The 18,580-nt window shown below is 64.3% G+C and overlaps 1 protein-coding gene across 5 annotated transcripts in view; it reads right to left on the bottom strand.

Annotated features, from left to right (window-relative positions):
• Positions 1 to 17,244, bottom strand: part of MROH1 (maestro heat like repeat family member 1) — a 42,593-nt gene extending 25,349 nt beyond the window's left edge. For 2 of the 5 annotated variants that reach the window (XM_036031579.1, XM_036031581.1), the window contains exons 1-13: positions 17,128 to 17,206; positions 9,865 to 9,969; positions 8,852 to 8,930; positions 8,614 to 8,759; positions 7,370 to 7,501; positions 6,864 to 7,026; positions 6,545 to 6,643; positions 5,995 to 6,146; positions 5,441 to 5,581; positions 5,138 to 5,233; positions 2,942 to 3,020; positions 2,709 to 2,822; positions 74 to 147 (exon numbers count right to left, since the gene is read on the bottom strand). In XM_036031579.1, the coding sequence (XP_035887472.1) occupies positions 74 to 147; positions 2,709 to 2,822; positions 2,942 to 3,020; positions 5,138 to 5,233; positions 5,441 to 5,581; positions 5,995 to 6,146; positions 6,545 to 6,643; positions 6,864 to 7,026; positions 7,370 to 7,501; positions 8,614 to 8,759; positions 8,852 to 8,873 (1,218 nt within the window). In that variant the 5' untranslated portion in view covers positions 8,874 to 8,930; positions 9,865 to 9,969; positions 17,128 to 17,206. Of the gene's footprint in view, positions 1 to 73; positions 148 to 2,708; positions 2,823 to 2,941; positions 3,021 to 5,137; positions 5,234 to 5,440; positions 5,582 to 5,994; positions 6,147 to 6,544; positions 6,644 to 6,863; positions 7,027 to 7,369; positions 7,502 to 8,613; positions 8,760 to 8,851; positions 8,931 to 9,864; positions 9,970 to 16,912; positions 17,059 to 17,127 lie in introns of those variants that run through there. The other 3 variants (XM_028533700.2, XM_028533701.2, XM_036031580.1) reach the window with 3 other exon arrangements.
• Positions 17,245 to 18,580: the final 1,336 nt, after the last annotated feature.

The raw sequence follows: 18,580 nt of genomic DNA, 5'->3' as shown, positions 1-18,580 counted from the left end.
GCGGTGTCCGGTCCCAGCTGGCCACACGCCCTGCAGCAGCTGGTGGCACAGCTCAGCTGGCCCTGCGACTGACCTTGCAGTTGGTGTCCTGAAGAGGCAGCTTCATGGAGGAGAGGATGAAGGGCTTCTTCACCTCCATCTGAGCAGCTGCAGGAGACGAACAGGCGGCTCAGCCTCCCCACGGGACCCAGGCCGCCGCCAGGCTCCGGCCTCGGCGTGGCCCTCCGTGTGGGGGTGAGGGGAGCATGTACTCATAGCCCACCGCTCCTCTCCAGGGGATGAATCATTTTTTATCCCAAATAACACGTTACCCCTTTGAAAAGCTAGAAGGCTGGCGGTTGAAGGCAACAGGACGGTCAAGGAGATGTGAACCGAGGACTTTGTATTTTATGACCCGAGACACGGGCCATCAGGTACCACCCGCAGAAACTGTTCCCAACACGCAGGCCTCCCCTGGGCCCCAGGGAACGAGCCCCCTCAGGCAGGACGGCAGACACCCTCGCTGCCGAGAGCGGGACGTGTGCCCTCTGCCCCACGCAGCACCGCCCACGGCAGCCACGGCGCGCGGGCGGCTCACACACGTGATGGGACATCACTCGGCCGTAAGGAAGAGTGAGATCGTGCCGTTTGTGACGACATGGATGGGCCCAGAGGGCATGACTCTAAGGGAGTAAGTCAGAGACAGACAGACAGACACCGTGTGATTTCAGTCACAGGGGGCATCTGAAGGACAAAACAAACGAACGAACCAACAGAACAGAAGCAGACCCACAGATGCAGAGAACAAGCTGACGGCTGCCCGAGGAGAGGGGCTGGAGGGCAGGAATAAAACAAAAACCCTCCAAGTCATTTTAAGAAAAGTAAAAAAAAGCAATTCATATCAGTTTTCTTCATAAATTGCCAAAAACTGGAAACAACCTCAACTTCCAATACCAGGATAACAAACTTTTAAAAAGATTTCGTTCATTTATTTGCAGAGAGAGGGGAAGCGGGGGGAAGAGAGGGAGAGAAACACAATGTGTGCTTGCCTCTCACACGCCCCCTACTGGGGACCTGGCCCGCAACCCAGGCCTGTGCCCTGACTGGGAATTGAACCAGCGACCTTTCGGTTTGCAGGCTGGCACTCAGTTTGCTGAGCCAGAGCAGCCAGGGTCAAGATGGTAATTTTTATTCACAAACGACACTGGAATCCAGCTCACAACAGAAAAGGAGGAACAGCACACACACAACACGTATGAGTCCCGAAGACAGGCCTCTCGGTGGAAGAGGCAGCGGCGAGGGACCGTCTCTCTCGGCGAGCTCACTCCCGCAAGGGCAGAGCTAACCCGCTGCGGCGGAAGCCAGCACAGCGGTCACCACTGAGGGCGGGGGCTGCCGTGTGGGAAGGAGCTCGCGGGCACCTCTGGGGTCGCCTGAGACGTTCCACGCTTTGATCTGAGTAACTCACATAAGTGAACAACGTGCAAAAGTCACCAAGTCACACTCGCGATCTCTGCATGTCACAGAACGTAATGTAGGGCTCCTGACCGACCAACGAGGCACTGCGGAACTTCCCCTCTAAGTCGGGAGCGACGCGGTTTCTGAGTGTTACAGAAACCACGAGGAGACGCCGCCGCACGCCCACCCCAGCGGCGGAAACGTAAGACTGACCCGTGTGCGCGCCGCCTGGGCCCAGGGGCGGAGGGAGCTGCGTGAGCTGGGGCCGCGATAGGTCCGCCTCTCGCAGCTGCGCCGTTCGCCCCCCTGAGCGCATAGGGCCGGCCGAGGGGCGGGCTAGTGCACTGGGTGCTCCCCCAAAGCAAAATGAAAGCATCTGACGTGCAAAACCCACAGACAGGGGATGCGGGGAGAGAAGGCAGACACGGCCCTTCACTCTCGGCCCGTCAGGCAGTGCTGTCGGAGGTCGGGCGTGCCTGGTCCTCACGGGGCGGGCACACGGCTCGCTGTGACAGGTCGCTGCGCTGCGCTGCAACCACGGTGCACGTTTCTGTGCGTGTCACGTGGCAGAGCCGAGCGTGCGGGCACCAGTGACCCGCGGTGTGCGAGGCTGTGACAAGGAGGCCTTTGGTTACGAAAAAATCTGTCCTTGCACGTCCAGACAGACACGTGTGTGCCTACAGGGAAAACGAAGCGGGCGAGCACGCGCCGACTCGCGCGAGCACCAGCGCGAAGGCAGACGCAGCCCAGGCAAGGCCCGCACGCCGGGCAGCCAAAGCGGGGAGCTTCTGGGCGGAAGGAAGCGCCTCTCCCCAAAGTGAGCAGAACCCACTGGGCACCGGAGGGAGCCTCCATCTCAGCTGCTGCCCAAGGGGCCCCGGGGTCCCTGCGCCTCCCTCAGCCTTGGTTTCCTGCTCCGTGGGGGGGGGGGGGGGGCTTTATTCAGGAGCCAGTGAGCAGCGGGCTACACTCTGTCCAGCCCACCACTGCCCCTGCCCCTGCCCAAACTGCCTCACATCCTTGGTGCCGAGTGCAACCCGGTGCCGCCCCCTGAGCCTCTCGGGGCTGATCCGCACACTCGCTCCCTAAAGGGCCAAAGAGACAGCCCCTGCGGGCGGCAGGGCCTTGCGAGCTCTCTGTCACCTGTCCGCGCGCCTTCACGCGGCGTCCAGCATCTGCAGCCAGTGTCTGAGGCAAACTTTTCACAAAGAACTCAGCGTGGGGGGCCCCCTTCACTCCGCCGCCTCTCAGGCGCCGCTCTGCGCACTCACCGGCCGAGTTGATGATGTGCCTCAGGACCTGCAGGCTGCCCACGCGGGTCCTCTCGTTGCTGGTGTCCAGCTTGGGCAGCAGGAAGGCCAGCAGGCGTTCAGGCGAGAAGCACGCTGCAGCGGAGCACACAGACAGCAAGGGTCAGCCCCTGCTGCACGCTGCCGGCACCTCCAAACCCGGCCAGCAGGGGGCGCGCTGGGGGCCGAGGCCCACGGAGCCCCGCCCCACTCACCCAGCACGGTGAAGCAGCGCAGCACCTCCTTCCGGTTGCTGGTCACGATGGGGCTGGAGGACTCCACCGGCACGCAGATCTGCTCCAGAGGGCAGAGGGGCGGAGGTGACGGGCATGGCTCGGCTGCCCTGGGTCCCAGGTGGGCGAGAGGGCAGGCCACACATGCCTGGCGAGTGCCAGACACAGGCACTGCCAGGGGAGGGGGGGCGCCCTCCGGCTTCCACCTGCGCCGGCCAGTTGCAGCCAGTGCAGGTGTCGGCAGGCCTCACCTGCCGGAGCAGGAGTTACCGGGTGATTGGACAGGCTGCGGGAGGGCCGACAGCCCTCTGGGCACCCGGCTGGGCAGCCTCGGTGGGGGGGAGGGAGTCTGGCTGCTCCAGTAGAGCCCGCCGTCGTGTGCAGCAGAGGCACCCACGGGCCCTGCCCAGGGTTCCCGCTGTAGAGACCGCCCTGGTCCCAAAAGACGCCTCTCCTGTCTGCTCTCTGGTTGGACGCTCACTCTGGGGGAGCAGAGCCGTGTGCTGAGGACCTCCAAGCAGCCCTATGGGGAGCCACGCGAGGGAGCCAGCGCCGAGGCGGAGCCTCCAGCCCCACAGTGACTGCGACCACACGGAACCCGCCAGAGCCACCAGGGAGCGGCTCCTGGGCATCTGGCCACAGGGACTGCGGGACCGTTTCTGCTGGAGGCGCTCAGTGTCGTGGTCACTGGTCCCAGCAGCAGCAGCGGCAGCAGCAGCCAGGGCACACGGGCAGCCGTGTGGAAGAAAGGCAAACCCGAGTCTCGCTCGCCTCTCCCTAAGTAAACTCGGGGTGGGTGCCACAGCACACGTGGGGGGGCGTCCTGGCTGGTGTGGCTCAGTGGACTGAGCACTGGCCTGTGAACCCAAGGGTCACTGGTTCCATTCCCAGTCGGGGCACACGTCTGGGTTGCAGGCTATAACCCCCAGCAACCGCACACGGAGGTTTCTCTCTCTCTTTCTCCCTCCCTTCCCTCTCTAAAAATAAATAAAGTCTTAAAAAAAAAGTGCAGGGAAACGGGAGGATGTGACGAGCAAGCGCAGGGTCAAAGGGCTTTCTCGGCATAAGGGAACCTGGGCCATACCATCAAAGACAAAGGGTGGCGTGAAAATTATGTCGTGTGGCAAAAGAGTGTCACGAACAGAGCCCCAAGATAAAGGACTTGCCCTGCCCGCTCCGTGCGCCCCTGCGGGTGGAGAGGGGTCCTGCCGCCCTGCACAGCTGGTTCTGATGCGCGTGGGGCGCCTGCGTGATTTCTGGGTGAGTGTCGTCGTCAGCCGCACAGCAAGGGTCACTGGGTGCTGGCAAGCGACAGGTGCTGTTCTGGGTGCTGGGACAGAGCCGCGCACGGGACAGCCAGACCCCGGCCTTGCGCAGCGGTCCCTCTAGCAGGACAGGCGGCCAGCAGCCCCTCACACAGCGCAGCCCCGAACACCGGCGAGTCGGGGGCGCCGAAGCCCGAGCAGTCAGAAATCCACGTGTAACTTTGTCTCCCCCAGAACTTACTACTGGCGGCCCACTGTGACCGGAAGCCTCACCAGCTCCATCAAGGGCCCATGAGCACGCGCTGGGTCAGTTATGTGTGTCGTGTGCCGTGCCCTCACAACACGGAGGGCTACGGAAGAAACCGCGGCGTTCACTGAGAAGCGCCCCCGTGCACGTGGGCCTGGCGGTTCGCGCTGTGCTGCGCGGGGCCGGCTGTGCGTTGAAAGGAGGCCAGGGCCGAGGGGGAACAAAGGGGGACCAGGACTAGGAGACAGCGATGACGGACACTGCACCCCCCGCCCCCAAGCCACGCACGTCCCATTTCCGTCCCCCGCCTCCTGGAAGCGGCCCCGAGCCCGTTCGCAGGGAGGGGGGCTCCTCCTGCTCTTAGCCCCATCGGGGCCGCGTCCGCCTCCTGCTCGCTAGGGCGTCTGCCGAGGGTGAATAAACTTGACCAAGTCAGAGAAACTCCTCCCCAGCCCCAGCTGCCAGGAGTTTCCAGGGTGAGCGGGTACGGCACTGCATCGAAAGCTTTCTCTGCACCCACTGAGATCAAGGATATCTCCCCAATCCATTTCCCTGTGACACAGCAGCCCCCGGCACCGAGTTCCCGTGACCCCACACCGCGTATCCGACCAGGACGCCCCCACGGTCCCCACAGGGGTCCCATGACCTCACCCACCCCCAGCCTACCTGAGCGTGCAGAGTGGCCAGGAGGGCGTCCAGCTGGACCTCCAGCGTGCGGCTGCCCACACTCACCGCGGCCTCGAGGATCTGGCCCAGGCTCTGCTGGGCAGAGGGGCCGTCAGGGCCGCCAGAAGCCCCCAGCCCTCCCCCCCCCTCTGCAAGCCAGAGGGGACGGGAGGGATCAGGAAAGGGGACGAGGGATGAGGCGGGTGGAGCGGGTCCCGAGCTGCTGCCCAGAGCAGGTCTCAGGGCGGCTCCGCTCCTGTCGGAGGCGGGTGCCCCAGACCGGGCCCAGGCTGAGTGCTGCACCTTGGACACGTGCGAGGTCTCGGCGTGCTTCTTGTAGAGGGCGAGGACTCCGGGCAGGAGCTTGGGCAGCTGCTCCTCCAGCTTCTCGCCGGGCAGCAAATGGCTCATGGGCCCCAGGGCCTCCACCACAGCGAGCCGGAGCTGAGGGGACAGCAGCACAAACCACGGTGACCAGGCTCCCGGCCCACAGGGGACAGAGAGGCAAAGAGCTCGTTCACCAAGAACCAGGGCCGATGGGAGGAAAGCGGGTGCCCCCGATGGGGTCCTCGGGCCTCAGCCCTCCCCCCGGCGGGTGAGGTGGGGGTGATGTGCCCAGCGACGGGGGCCCAGACCAGCGTGCTCTGTGGGGACCTGCAGGGGAGGCCGCAAGGGCACGTCCGCTCCCTGATGAGGACCCCGCTTCCCGGCCGCGGGGACCTGGGACGGGACACGTGTAGGCAGACGGCTCCGTCCCCTCCCCACGGAACAGAGGCCGAGGCGGTGGGAGGGGGCCTGGGAGGGCAGTCTCAGGGGCGGGGGGGGGGGGAGAGGGCGGCCAGCAAGCTGGGGCGCACCTTGGCTTCGCGGCTCTGCAGCCACTGATAAAAGAGGGTGTCGTAGGCACTGCCGATGTCGGTGGCAAAGGCGTCCTTCCTGACCGTGGGGTCCGGGGCCTGGTCCAGGTTGGCCAGGTACTCGAGGGTGCTCTCGCTGAAGCGCTGCAGGGCTGCAGCCGCCAGCCGTCAGTGGCCGGCGGCTGCGGGCTCCACACCCGACGTGCGTGCTGCCCCTTCCGGACCCGCGACCGCCCCAGTGCGCCGGCCCAGCGCACACCCTGGGATTCCACGGGGTAAGCACTGCCGCCCCAAGTCCATGCCCTTCCCAGACCTCAGGAGGGGCCTTGCTTGGAAAGAGGGTCTTTGAAGATGCAATTAGCTAAAACGCAGTCCCTAGAGTGGAGTGGGCCTTAATGCAACAAGGCTGTGTCCCCACGAGACGGGACACAGACACAGGGAGAAGTCGCCCGTCCCCTCACGGTCCCGCCCTCCTCCTGAGGCCTGAGGGCCCCTGACCCCCACGAGCCCCTGCCCTCGGGAGCCCTGCCTGCCCTGGGGCCCGACTCACCGCAGCAGAACACCACCCTCATGGAGTCGTGCCTGGCCAGGCCCAGCATGGGCAGCATGGTGCTCAGGACGGTCGTCAGGAAAGGCACCATGCCGAACACTGCGACGGGCGCGTGACAGGGACCCTGCGTCACCTCCCCTCTCCCCCACGCCCCGTGCCCTCCCGCACCCCGCAGGCCCGAGCTCCTCCTGCTCGGCCGTGGCGGGGAGGGGGTGTGGGGGCAGCGAGGCTGCTGAGCACAAGGAACCGAGGGGCCCACGGGGCTCAGAGAAGCTCGCGGCCCCGGGCGGAAGGGAGTCGAGGCCGAGCCGCCACCTACCATTGGACACTGACAGGTTGGCCAGCGTCTGCACCACAAAGCAGTGCGGCAGGGTCCCGGGCTGGAACTTGCTGAGCAGCTCCTCCATCACCATGCCCACGAAGCGCTTCCCCACGGCCACGAGGACGCCGCTGGCAGCCTGCTGCCAGTCATGGACGACGTCCTGCTCCCCGGGGGAAAGTGCGCTCTGACGGCCCGGCCGGGGGAGGCCGCGGCCCACACCCCGCCGGCCCGGGAGGCGGAGTCGACACACCCTGCCCTCGGCGCCCAGCTCTCCAGCTCCCCAGCTCCCCAGCAAGCCCTGTCAGCGGCCTCAGGCCCAGCCCCCCCACCCACAGGCGCCACGGCACCCGCTCCACCTGCGGGCGAAGGGGCACAGCGTGGGAGAAAAAGCCCACCCTGAGCCTGGCTCCGACCCCAGACTGGGGGCCGTGGGCACTGGCACCCCCACGTCCACCTGCAGAGCCCGGCGGGCCGGGGAGCGGCGCGGCCTCCACCCCGCATACCTTCGCCCTGGTCATCTCGCTGGAGGCCAGGAGGACGGCGGCCCGGGCCGCGTCCTTGTCCAGCTCGCTGATGTGGTTGCTCACGACCGTCTCCATGGCCCTCAGGATCATCGTCCGGTACGGATGTGCCAGCTGAAGGGAGGGGCCATCGAGGGAGGGCGGGCAGGGGAGGCGCGCGCCAGGCGCCCTGCCCGAGCCCAGCGTGCTCTGTGCGGGGCCACTCACGCCGCCACCACCCTGCCCGCCCCGCACGGGGGCGTCCTCTCTGGCCCCCGGGGCTGCTCACAGCTTCCCACACACGCGGGACACGGACCTTCTAGGCGGCCCCTGCAGCCTGCTGGCGTGCAGATGGCAGGCGCGGCCTCTGCCGCCCCGGCCCGGCCCGAGCGGTGTGGCGAACCCCCTGCCCCGTCCAGGATGCGAGTCCTCCCCTGTCCAGCGTCACCACCAGGGACACGCTCCCCGCCCAGGAGCCGCCGAGCAGCCCCTGGGCACCAGATCGACTGCCGCGGCATCGACTGCCTGTGTTCGGGTCGCCCTCATTTTACTTAGCAACGGCCCCAAGAGCGAGAGCAGGGACGCTGACACCTCAGGTGTGCCGAGGAGAAGCCAGGAGTGCGTCCGTTAGGTGAGAAGGTGGGTGTATAGAGGGAAGAACATCGTAGGTGCAGGGTCCAGTGCCATCTGGAGTTCAGGCACCCACTGGGGGTCTCGGGACGCACCCACTTGGGTAAGGGAGAGCACTGCACAGCCAGCGGGTGGTCCCCAGAGCCTGACGCAGGCTGGCAAGTCAGCCAAGTCCAGGGGAAGGCGGCGAGGTACCTCCTCCGCCCGCAGACCCTCTCCGGGGGGTGCGCCCAGCTCCCTCCCGTTACTGCAGTTGATGAGGAATGGCTTTCTCCCCCTCGGTCGGCGCGGTGTGGACCCTGGCAGGGAGAGCCGACCCACTGCCAGCCCCTGAGTGGAAGGCGACGGCAACGCTGGGCCTCAGTTCGCCAGCGGCAGGACGCTGCAGCGCTGAACCCCCGTCCCCGGAGGTCCCAACCCACAGCCACAAGACGGGGCAGGACATCTGTCCTGGACACGCCCCCACCACACGCTCAGGGGCTGCAGGTGCGGCTCCCTGCGCAGGGTGTTTTGCGCCCAGCCTCACCCTACAGACCCCACTGACCCCGCCCGAAAGCCCCGCCCCCACACCCGCAGGCCCCGCCCCCGGTGTGGTGACGCGGGCCCAGGTCCCACACCTTTTCGTGCTGCCGCAGGTGCTCCTCGCAGGCGCTGAGCGTCCCCTCCGGCTGCGACTCTCCGAGGGCGCACAGGGCGCTGCATACCTGCTCCTGCACCAGCGGGTCCTTGTCGGTGACGGCGTCCAGCAGGATGGCGGACAGCTCTGCGGCGACAAAGCCCGCGCGCGCTGAGGACTCAGCCCCCGCGAGGCAGCGCTGGGCGCTCCCAGGGCCCCCCAACCCCCAACCCACGTACTCTTCACGTAGGACGCGCTCATCGTGGCGGTCGCGGGATCCTCTCGCCCGGTGTGGACATGGACAGCGCCTTCCCGAACCTGGAGTGAGTGACCAGAGCAGACACTGAGTTCCTAAGCCTCCGCAGGCAAGGCGGTCACTACGTCTGTGCGAGGCACGCGACAGAGAGTCATCGTTCGGGGGGCGGTCTCTGCCACACTTGGGGTGCTGGCAGGGAGGAAAGACGCGGTCCCCTCCACAGGTCCCAGCTCTCCCCACCCGGCACCCGTGGGCCCGTTCCTGGGCGGGCGTGGCCACAGCCTCCACCCACAGCACCCGCCTTGGCTGTGAAGAAGGGGCCCGGGGGCCGGGGACTGCGCGAGCGGAGACCAGGGCCCCGAGCCCCGCGGGGCCTGGATTATCCGCGCCGCGGAGGATTCCAGTGCAGCCAAACTCGCCTCTGGGGTTTGAGCGAGGCTGGAGCGGCAGCACAGGGGCTGGCGGGTGCGCTGGCACATGGAACCACGGGCCCAGACAGCCCGCGGGGTTGGAGACTGGCCGTTTCCAAACACCAGGCGCCTCCAAGCACCGCTTTCAGCCACACAAGGGCCTCTTACCTCCACTGCGCGGTCACACCCTCCTCCCGCCCACCTCCCGCTCTCCGCTCCCCCAGGAGCTGTGAGGTCAGCGGGCCTGGACCCTCCCTGTGGCGCCACCTGCTTCCTGACACTCCTGTCCCTGATAATCCGGGGGGGCCCGCTGTCCCTGCGTTCCCTCCCCGAGAGGACCAAGGCAGTACAGGGGACGCGCCGCGGTCCGCCCGACCCGGTGGCAGTGCATGCCGGGAAGAGCAGAGCGGAAAACCGCGCGACGGTGGGGAATTCCAAATAGGTGAGCACCCCAGCTCACGGGGGCAGGCGGGCCCCACGCACTCGCCCCGCACCGTGGACTCCGTGAAAGGACAGGAGAGGGGCGCGCCTTGGGAGAAGGAGCCCGCGAGAGCCCCAGGAAACCAGAAGGATAAACCTGGCAGACCAGACACTTCTAGGAATCCCAGGCAGACAGGAGGCAGATGGGAGAGGCTCTGGTTTGAAGAGGGTGGCATCTGCGGGGTGTTTCCGCCTCCTTCCTGGAAAGCATCTAAAAGCGACACGGAAAACAAGAAGTGAGAACGTGTTCCGTCCGGGGCCGAGCCGGGAGGAGGCAACGCCCCAGGCGCCGCGGCCATCAGGCGGGCAGGAGGGTCCAGAAAGAGCCCGCAGAACTCAGAGCACGCTTTTCTCCAAGGCAGGCACGCCGTCGCCCGGAAGCCAGACCCTGAGCCCTGGCCCCGGCCTGCATCCAGGAGGGGGAGGGGGCGCCTGTCCCCGGGCAGAGGCTCTGTCTCCAGTGTCTGCCGCACGGTGGGCGCTGAACCGGCTCCAGCGGCACCCAGCCGGACGGGATGACGGGGGTGCATGCAGCCACGCGCCCCCGACTCAGACAGGGGCACACGGGGACAAGGAAGCCCGAGAGCGGTCAGCTCCCCGCCCCTGCCCACGGGAGTGAGGGGCCAGTCTGCCCCCCCAGCCAGACAACCGGGAGACCGGACAGAGCACATGGACTGCAGCTGGCAGGGGACGGACACCCGGAGAGAAGGACAGGGAGCCTGGAGGGCACACTCAGGCCCAACGGCGAAGCACCTAAGTTGAGGAGGTGGACTTGAGAGCCTCGGAAGACGCAGGTCCTGCTGGACTTTGCAGGCTCCAGGACCAGAGAGAGCCCCAGCGACCTGCACAGGGTCCCCCGGCCACTCGGCGGTTCCACTGGGCAGAGTGGGGCGGGGCAGCACGATCATGTTCCCAGAGATGCCCACGCCCTCCTCTCCAGAACCCTGGCTGTTATGCGGCACGGCAGAGGGGATCGGCGTACAGACAGAGGTGGGGCTCCCTGGACTGTGTGGGTGAGGCCAGCCCAATTACACGAGTCCTCAAGAGCAGACAACCTGTCCCAGCTGGGGGAGGAGACGTCCGGAGCCCAGGAAGGACGCAACAGGCCGGGCCACGCTGGCTTTGGGGACGGGGGAGGGGGGCCTGTAGAAGCTGGGACGTCCCTCGGCTTGCAGCCGGCCAGCAGGCAGGGACTCGGGTCCCCCCCACACAAAGGACACAGTTCTGCCAACAGCCCCACAGAGCAGCAAACAGCTCCTCCCCGGAGCCCCCACGGCCCCAGGTCTCAGCCCGGTGAGGTCCAGGGCAGATTGCCAACCTCAAGAACTTTAGATAATGAGTGTCTGCCGTTTAAGCCGCCACTTCTGTGCTTACTGGTTACAACAGCCACAGGAAACTGATACGACATCGTGTCTGAAAAGAAACCACCCACCCTGGCTGGTGTGGCTCCGTGGACTGGACACCAGCCTGCAAAGCAGAAGGTCACAGGGTCACTCCCAGTCAGGGCACAGGCCCCCAGATGGGGGCGCGTGAGACACAACCGATAGATGTTTCTCTCCCTCTCTCTCTCTCCCTTTCTCCCTCCCTCCCCATCTTTCTAAAAGTAAATAGATAAAAATTTTAAAAAGAAGAAGAAGAGGAGGAGGAAGAAGGAGGAGGAGGAGACAAGGACCCAAGGCCGGGAAAAGAGCCACCCAAACGGGTGAGCAGAAAAACACCCCTGGAGCTCCCAGGGCCAGAGGGGGAAACACCCCAACTCCCAGGACCGCGGGGAGGCAGTGCAAATGGGATTTGCCTCGTGAGGAAGTGAGGTGAGCCCCACACTGAGCGCCGTCCTGGCCTCAGCTAACACAGCGAAAAGCAAGACCCGAAAGGACCCCACTGTTCCCGAGCAACTCAGCCACGTCCCAGCACCAGGCTCACGAATAATGAGAGGAACACGGAAACACCCAACCAGGTAAAACAGCAAGGTCTGGCAACCAATTAAAAATTACCAGGCAGTCCAACAGGCAAAAAATAAAACGAAATACAAGCCATGATGAGGCTGAGCCAGGGGGTGCGAGCTGACCAGAGGTGACGCAGAAGAGAGAACTCGCGGACAAGCACATTCGGACCGTTGCTGTGACTGTGTTTCGTGTGTGCGGGAGCCCACGGGCGCCCTGGCCTCGCGGCTCAGTCCGTCAGAGTGTCATCCCGACGTGCCAAGGCCGTGGGTTCCATCAGGTCTGTGCAAGAACAACCGACGAATGCACAGGTAAGTGAAACAACCACTCACTGTTCTCTCTCTCTCGTTAGTTAATTTAAAAAAGAGAAACCATAGGCAACACTGGCTGTATTGGATAAGGAGGTCGCGGTGGAAGGGGGAAAAGAAGACGCGGCCGGCCCCAGTCGTAAGAAGGCCGGAGCGTCTGCGCTGGCACCAGACCAGGTGGATCTCAGAGACGCACAGCCCCACACACTTATGCACCCAATAACAGAGCTTCAAGACACACTGAGCCAAAACTAACAAAAATGCAAGGACAGTGCACAAATCTAAATCACAGTAAGAGATTCCGACACCTCCCTGTATGCATAAGGAAGAGGTAAGACCAAGTCCACACAAGTTCCTCCAGGAAAACTGAACGTAAGGGAACACTTAGCAGCCGATTCTACGAGGCCGGCCCTACAGTGACAACAAAGCCGGGGATGAGGTAATGTCGAAACAACAACTAAAACGGTAGACCAACACCCGTCGTGGGCACAAATGCAAAAATTCTGAACAGTGCTTTGTCAGACCACATACAGCAACGTGCGAGAAAGGACACTGGGTCGTGACCGAGCGGGGCTGCCCCGTGAGCACAAGGCTCAGCGGCGTTAGGTGCGGCCGGTGCAACTCGCAGCAGCGACCGGAAGAGAGAGACCGTACGCAGACAGCCTCCGGCTTACAACGGCTCGATGTACAACCTTCCAACCTTACGAGGGCGCAACAGCGCGTGTGTTCAGCAGAAACGGTGCTCAGAACTTTTCACGGTGGACTTTTCTGGGGCTAGTGGCATGTGGGACAGTCCTCTGGTGGGGTGCGGGGCAGCGGCGGCGAGCCCGGCACCGGGGCCGCCACGGGGGCACAGGGATAAACCACGGACACCCTGCAGTGCGGCGCTCAGAGCACCGTTCGGCTTACAGCATTTCCCCCTGCCGGCGGGCTTATCGGGCGAAACCCCTGCTGGGTACGTCGAGGGGCACCTGCAATCGTCCGGTAAAGGCAGGAAAGCCTTTGTCGCAACCCGACGTCCACTGACGATAAAAACGGGCTGCACCTTGGGGAAACCGACAGCTCGGCCTTCAGGCGAAAGTCGACACGCCGCCCCTGCCGGCAGGGGCCCAGGCGAGGGTGTCCCCGCTCGCCCCGTCTGTCCACCGACCCCCACACTGGAGGGTCGCGTCAGTGCGACAAGGCAAGAAAAGAAAAACGACATTCGAGTTGAAAAAGAAGTACAACGGCTTTTAATCACAGGTGAAGCGATCATTTACGTGGCAAACCCTACGGCGTCCACCACGGAGACTGGAGTCAGTGAGTCAGCCGGCGAGGTCACAGGGCGCAAGACCGTGAAATGGTTAGGGGTAAATCTGATGAGTGGGGTACACAGCGCACCACAACCTCACACGCTGATGCAACCTGCTAAAGAAAACGAAAAGAAATGGATACACGGAGCAAAGACACCACTTCTTCCCAAAGGAATCTACAGGTCGACCACATGCCCAGTGGGAACCCTAGCAGGCTTTATGCAGACAGTGACAGGCTGATTTTAAAATCCACGTGGAAATGCAGAGGACCTGGAGCAGCCAAAACAACTCTGACAAAAGAAAATTGCAAGACTGACGCTACCTCACTTACGATTGATTTTCAGCAAAGGCGCGGGGGCCCCGAGGGCCACTCAGTGGAGAGGGCGCAGACTTCCCAACAGACGGTGCCAGACACCTGGGCGTCCGTGTACGAGGCAACGAACTGCAGTCGGCACCTTGCACCACGCACAAGAAGTCAGAATGACTCGTGACCTAAGTGTAAAATGTAAAACCAGAAAACTTCTGCCCTGGCTGGTGTGGCTCAGCGGGCCAAGCACCAGGCTGCGAACCACAGGGTGACGGGTCTGCTTCCCCGTCGGGGAGGGCACAGGCCTGGGCTGCGGGCCTGGCCCCTAGTTGCGGGGGTGGGAGAGGCAACCAGTCAGTGTTTCTCTCCCTCTCTTTCTCCCTCCCTTCCGATCTGTCTAGAAATAAATACATACAGTCTTAAAAAACAAAAACAAAAAAAACAACTATAAAACTTCTGGAGAGAAACACAGCTGAGCCCTGGCTGGTGCGGCTCAGTGGACTGAGCGCCGGCCTTCGAACCAAAGGGTCGCCAGTTCGATTCCCAGTCAGGGCACAGGCCTGGGTTGCCAGCCAGGTCCCCAGTGGGGGACGTGCAAGAGGCAACCACACATTGATGTTTCTCTTCCTCTCTCTAAATATAAAATATCCCCCTAAAAATAAATAAATAAAATCTCTTATAAACAAACAAAGAAAGAAAGACACAGCTGAGCAAGGCTGGTTTGCCAGGTCCTGTCAGCCCTGCCCCAGGCCAGGCAGTCTGTGCACTGATGCGGGACACTAGGGCCATGGCAGCACCCTGCTCCCCGCGGCCATGCTGTGAGCCTGCTGATGGCAAAACCAGGTGCACACTGCCCAGGGGGAGGGCCTGGGAGGCCCTGTGTCCTGCAGGAAGGTACAGCTACCGACTGTCCGGCCAGCATGGCCACGTGGGAAGCCATGTGTGTTCCGAGGAACACACTGTTAGCCAGCAGCTAGTTAGCGGTGGGGCAGGACGCCGCCCCCGCCAGCTCCACTCTCCAGCCAGGTCCCGGGGGCAGGTCCTCCCTCCCTGCAGCAGACACGTGAGTGAGAACCGGCTTCCTCCTCACTCACCTGGGCTGGGCCGGGCATTGAACTGCATTTCGTAAATGCCTGCCAGGCTCTGTCCCAGCACATTACCGCTGCCCAGGACGGGGGATGGGCAAACACAGTCACTGGGTCAACTGCCGGGAGCCCGAGGCCACACCCACCAGAGGCGAGAGAGTCTGTGTGCAGGGCCAGTCTGGGCAGGGAGGCTGGGAAGTCAGGATGAGTTGGGCAGGCCACGGGGATGCCCCACCCACACAGCAGGCCCCCCCCTACTCGCCCTCCAACAAGGCAGCCAGAGCCGGAAGCTCCTTCAGAGTCGCCGGCAGGAGCCTGGGCTGTTGCTCAAGGGTCACAGGACTCTGAGAGCATTGCCACTTGACACAGCCAACCGAGCTGTGTCACTGAGTCCGTGGGCAAACCCCCAAAGCCAGGTGGCCCTCCAGCTCCCTGAAGAAGAAGGTACATTTTTCACGGCAGCCAGCAGCCAGAATCCCCAGCACACTGGCCAGGAGTGCACTCAAGCCACAGGGCGCTCCCAGAGCCCCCACCTGCAGGAGGTCCAGTGAGAGCCGGCGGAGGGGCTCAGAGATGCAGGGCTGCTGGTCACAGACAGGCGGCAACCTGATGCTCACCTGGGCCTCAGAGGACCCTGGGTCTGAAAGCTGAGAGCAGATACCTGCTTCCAGTCACATGGCTCAGCCGTGATGGGCACGCACGCACCCCGTGGGCTCCCCCTCTGACCCACCAGCGTCCTGGAGGAGTGAGAACAGCAAGATCCCGCTCTGAACGAGCCATGGCAGTCTACACAGTGGTGCCAAGGTAACCAAAACAAGGTAACACTGACTGGTGTGGCTCAGTGGATTGGGCATCATCCCACAAACCGAAAGGTCGCTGGTTCAGTTCCCAGTCAGGGCACATGCCCGGGTTGCCAGCCAGGTCCCCAGTTGGGGGCGAGGGATAGACAATGGATTGGTGTTTCTCTCCCTTTCTTCTCCCTCCCTTTCCCTGTCTCTAAAAATAAATAAATAAAATCTTTTCAAAAGACAAAATGAAACCAAGACAGCTGGACTTCATGGGGTTCCACGGTGACACCAGAGAGGACCACACACACCTGCGCACCTGCTCAGGACGGCTCCCCAGAACCCCTGGCTGCCAGGGCTGTCACTGCAGGTGCCACAAGTCACAGTCATACCACCCCGAGGTGTCTGCCCCTTGACAATGATCCCCCGTGGTCTTCTGGGGCCCAGCGCCCCCTGGGCCTCCTCGTCTGGACCACTCACTGCCACTGAAGCCGGTCACCCCTGACCTCTTCCTGTGTCACCAGGCACTCCGCTATCTGGGCCAGAAATCAGCACCACCCCCTCCGGCTCCTCACCTTCCTCTCACACCCTGCGGTGCACTCGCAGCCTCTTCCTCCGCGGCCTCTACCGCACCTACCGACATCCCCTTCCAAAGTGGCCCCCGCCTCCAGGCTGTCCCCTGCGAGACAGCCTCAACCCCACCGCCCTCGGCTCTGCCACCAGACAGCAGCGCCAGCTTGCATCCCCGGGCAAGGCCACTCCTCCACCCACTGTGCCCTCCGCCCCTCCTACCCTGCCGGGTGCTTTGTGCTGGCCTCACCGCACTTGAGGCCCTCTCCCTGCCCTGCCGCCCACCCCCGCCGCCGCCGGAAAAGGGCAACTTCTGCAAGTGTGGCGGGAAACGCCCGTGCCCACGGAGCCCTGGTCCTAACGCTGCGCTGCCGCGGGGCCAGCGCTGCAGGAAAATCGGAACCCAAATCCAGGCCGAGGGGCCCAGGGGCCCGGGCTGGCCAGGCACCGCGCGGCTCTCACCGATGCCGAGATCGGGGCTGCCCGCAGCCCCGCCACTATAGCACCTACACGCTCTGGCCGAGGACCCTCGTGACTCCGGACGAATGCCCCCCTACTCGGCCTCACCTCCTTCCCTGTCAAAGGGACAGGGAAAGAGTACAACGACCCCGAGCTTTGGAACTCCCTCGGAGTCTCCTTTGGGGGAAGCAGGAACGTGGACCACATGCCCCCAGGGAGGTGGCAGGCGCTGGGACAGGGGACCTCCCGCGCTCAGGCGGGCACGAGCCCGGGCACCCCGCGTCCACCCCGGGAGGGGGCCGGGCACCCCGCGCCGGCGTGAGGAAGCGGCGAGCGGCAGGGTTCCCGAGCCTCTCTTCCGGGGTTGCGACGCGGCGAACAGGCCCCGCGGGGACCTGGGCGCACCTGAGCTTGGGGAGCGGAGGGCGGGCTGGCGGGCTCGGCCCCGCGACGCCCGGTACGCTCGCCGCACTAGCCTGGTGACCTTGGGGAGGCGCCCCTGACTCAGCCTCCGGCGCGATCTGGCCAGCGCGGTGCCGTCCAGCCTCAGCCCCAGGCTTCCCCGAGGGGCGCCCGCCCCGGTGGGCGCCGCGGGTCTCCAGCCCCCGCCCACCGGTTACCTGAAGGGGAGCCGCCGCAGCGGCCGGGATCAGCCCTCCCGCCCAGCCGCGAACCGGACTGGGCGGGGCCACGCGTTGAGCCCGCCCCAGCGGCCCTCGGCCAACCGCGGCCCGGCGCGCGGCGGCCCGGGCCCGCCCCCACGCGATCTCCGCGCTGATAGGTCGGAGGCGCGTCCCTCTCGCTCTCTGCCCACTGCTACCGAACCCCAGCGAGCGGGAGTGCGCAAACTCCGCCTTGCCTTCGGCCCCGCCCGGGTCGCCCCTGGACCTCCCGGCCGGACTGTTGGGCTCCGGCTCGGGTTCGGCCTGTCACTGCGCAGGCGCTGGGAGCACGCTCAGGCTTCCTGCGCGCGGGGCGCGCGGTCTCCTCTCTCACCTTCCCCGGTGTCCACATTGGACACTTACACCCCCACGATCTGCACGATACACACACTGCCCCACACAGCCACACAGGCGGGACCCCTCAGAGACGCGGGCTTGGCGCGCCATTGCGCCCAAGGCCGGCCTGCTTGCAAACACACACCTGAACAGGTACACACGCCGGGTGGACCTGACCTGGACACACGGGCACTATGCTCTACTTCTCTCACACATGTACACACACAGTGAACACCCAACAGGGACCCGGAGACCCCGGGGCCGCTGACCCCTCCGCGTACAGGTGCACACACACACAGGGGAGGCGCGTGTTCAGTCTGCGGGTACACCTTGGAATGAAGAGGAGCAGGTCTCTGCGTTCAGGATCTTGGGATCTGGAAGGGCAGACAATAAGCAGGTAAACGATCCATAGGACACACGACGTGCTGTAAGGGGGCGCGGCTGAGGGCTGGGACAGCAGCCGGCGTTCTAGGTAGAGACACTGCCACCTGCAAAGACCCTGACGCTGAAATCGCCTGAACGTGTTCACAAATGAAAACAAAGTGACGTTCAGGAAGTGAACAGCGCATTTGGAGAAGGAAGTGTTCAGCAGCACCGCATCCACAGTGTAGTAAGTGTCTGCGTCCTGCTGCAGGTTAGGTCTGCAGGGAGCTGCTGGCGAGGGTGCAAGGTGGCAGAGTGGGACCCCAGGGTCAGTAGGAGGGCAGGGTGACAGCTCGGAGGAGGGGCATTTTTCTTCACAGAGAAAAGGGCTTCAGCCTGTTTCTTTTGTAGGGGAAGACAGAACTCAGGTGGCTGAGTGAGGGGCTGGCAGATGAAGCTGGCCTCTCGGGAAGAGACCAAACCTCGCCCTCCAACCCTGATCCCACCAGGCCGGAGGGGGCAGGGGTTAATTAGGGCACGTGGAGGTTGCCAGGGAGGGAGACAGGAGGGTTCTTCCAAACTCACACCTGGGTGGCTTGCTCTCCCGCCAAAGCCCTAACCATGTTCCCCATGGCCAGGGCCCAGCATGTCCTGCTGGCCCTGCCCCCTGCCCAGCCTCGGCGGGACTCCAGTCCCCAAGCACACAAACTGC

The sequence above is a fragment of the Phyllostomus discolor genome, chromosome 7 (assembly GCF_004126475.2).
Source record: "Phyllostomus discolor isolate MPI-MPIP mPhyDis1 chromosome 7, mPhyDis1.pri.v3, whole genome shotgun sequence".
Taxonomy (NCBI): Eukaryota; Metazoa; Chordata; class Mammalia; order Chiroptera; family Phyllostomidae; genus Phyllostomus; species Phyllostomus discolor.
This window is presented reverse-complemented; position numbering and strand designations above follow the sequence as displayed.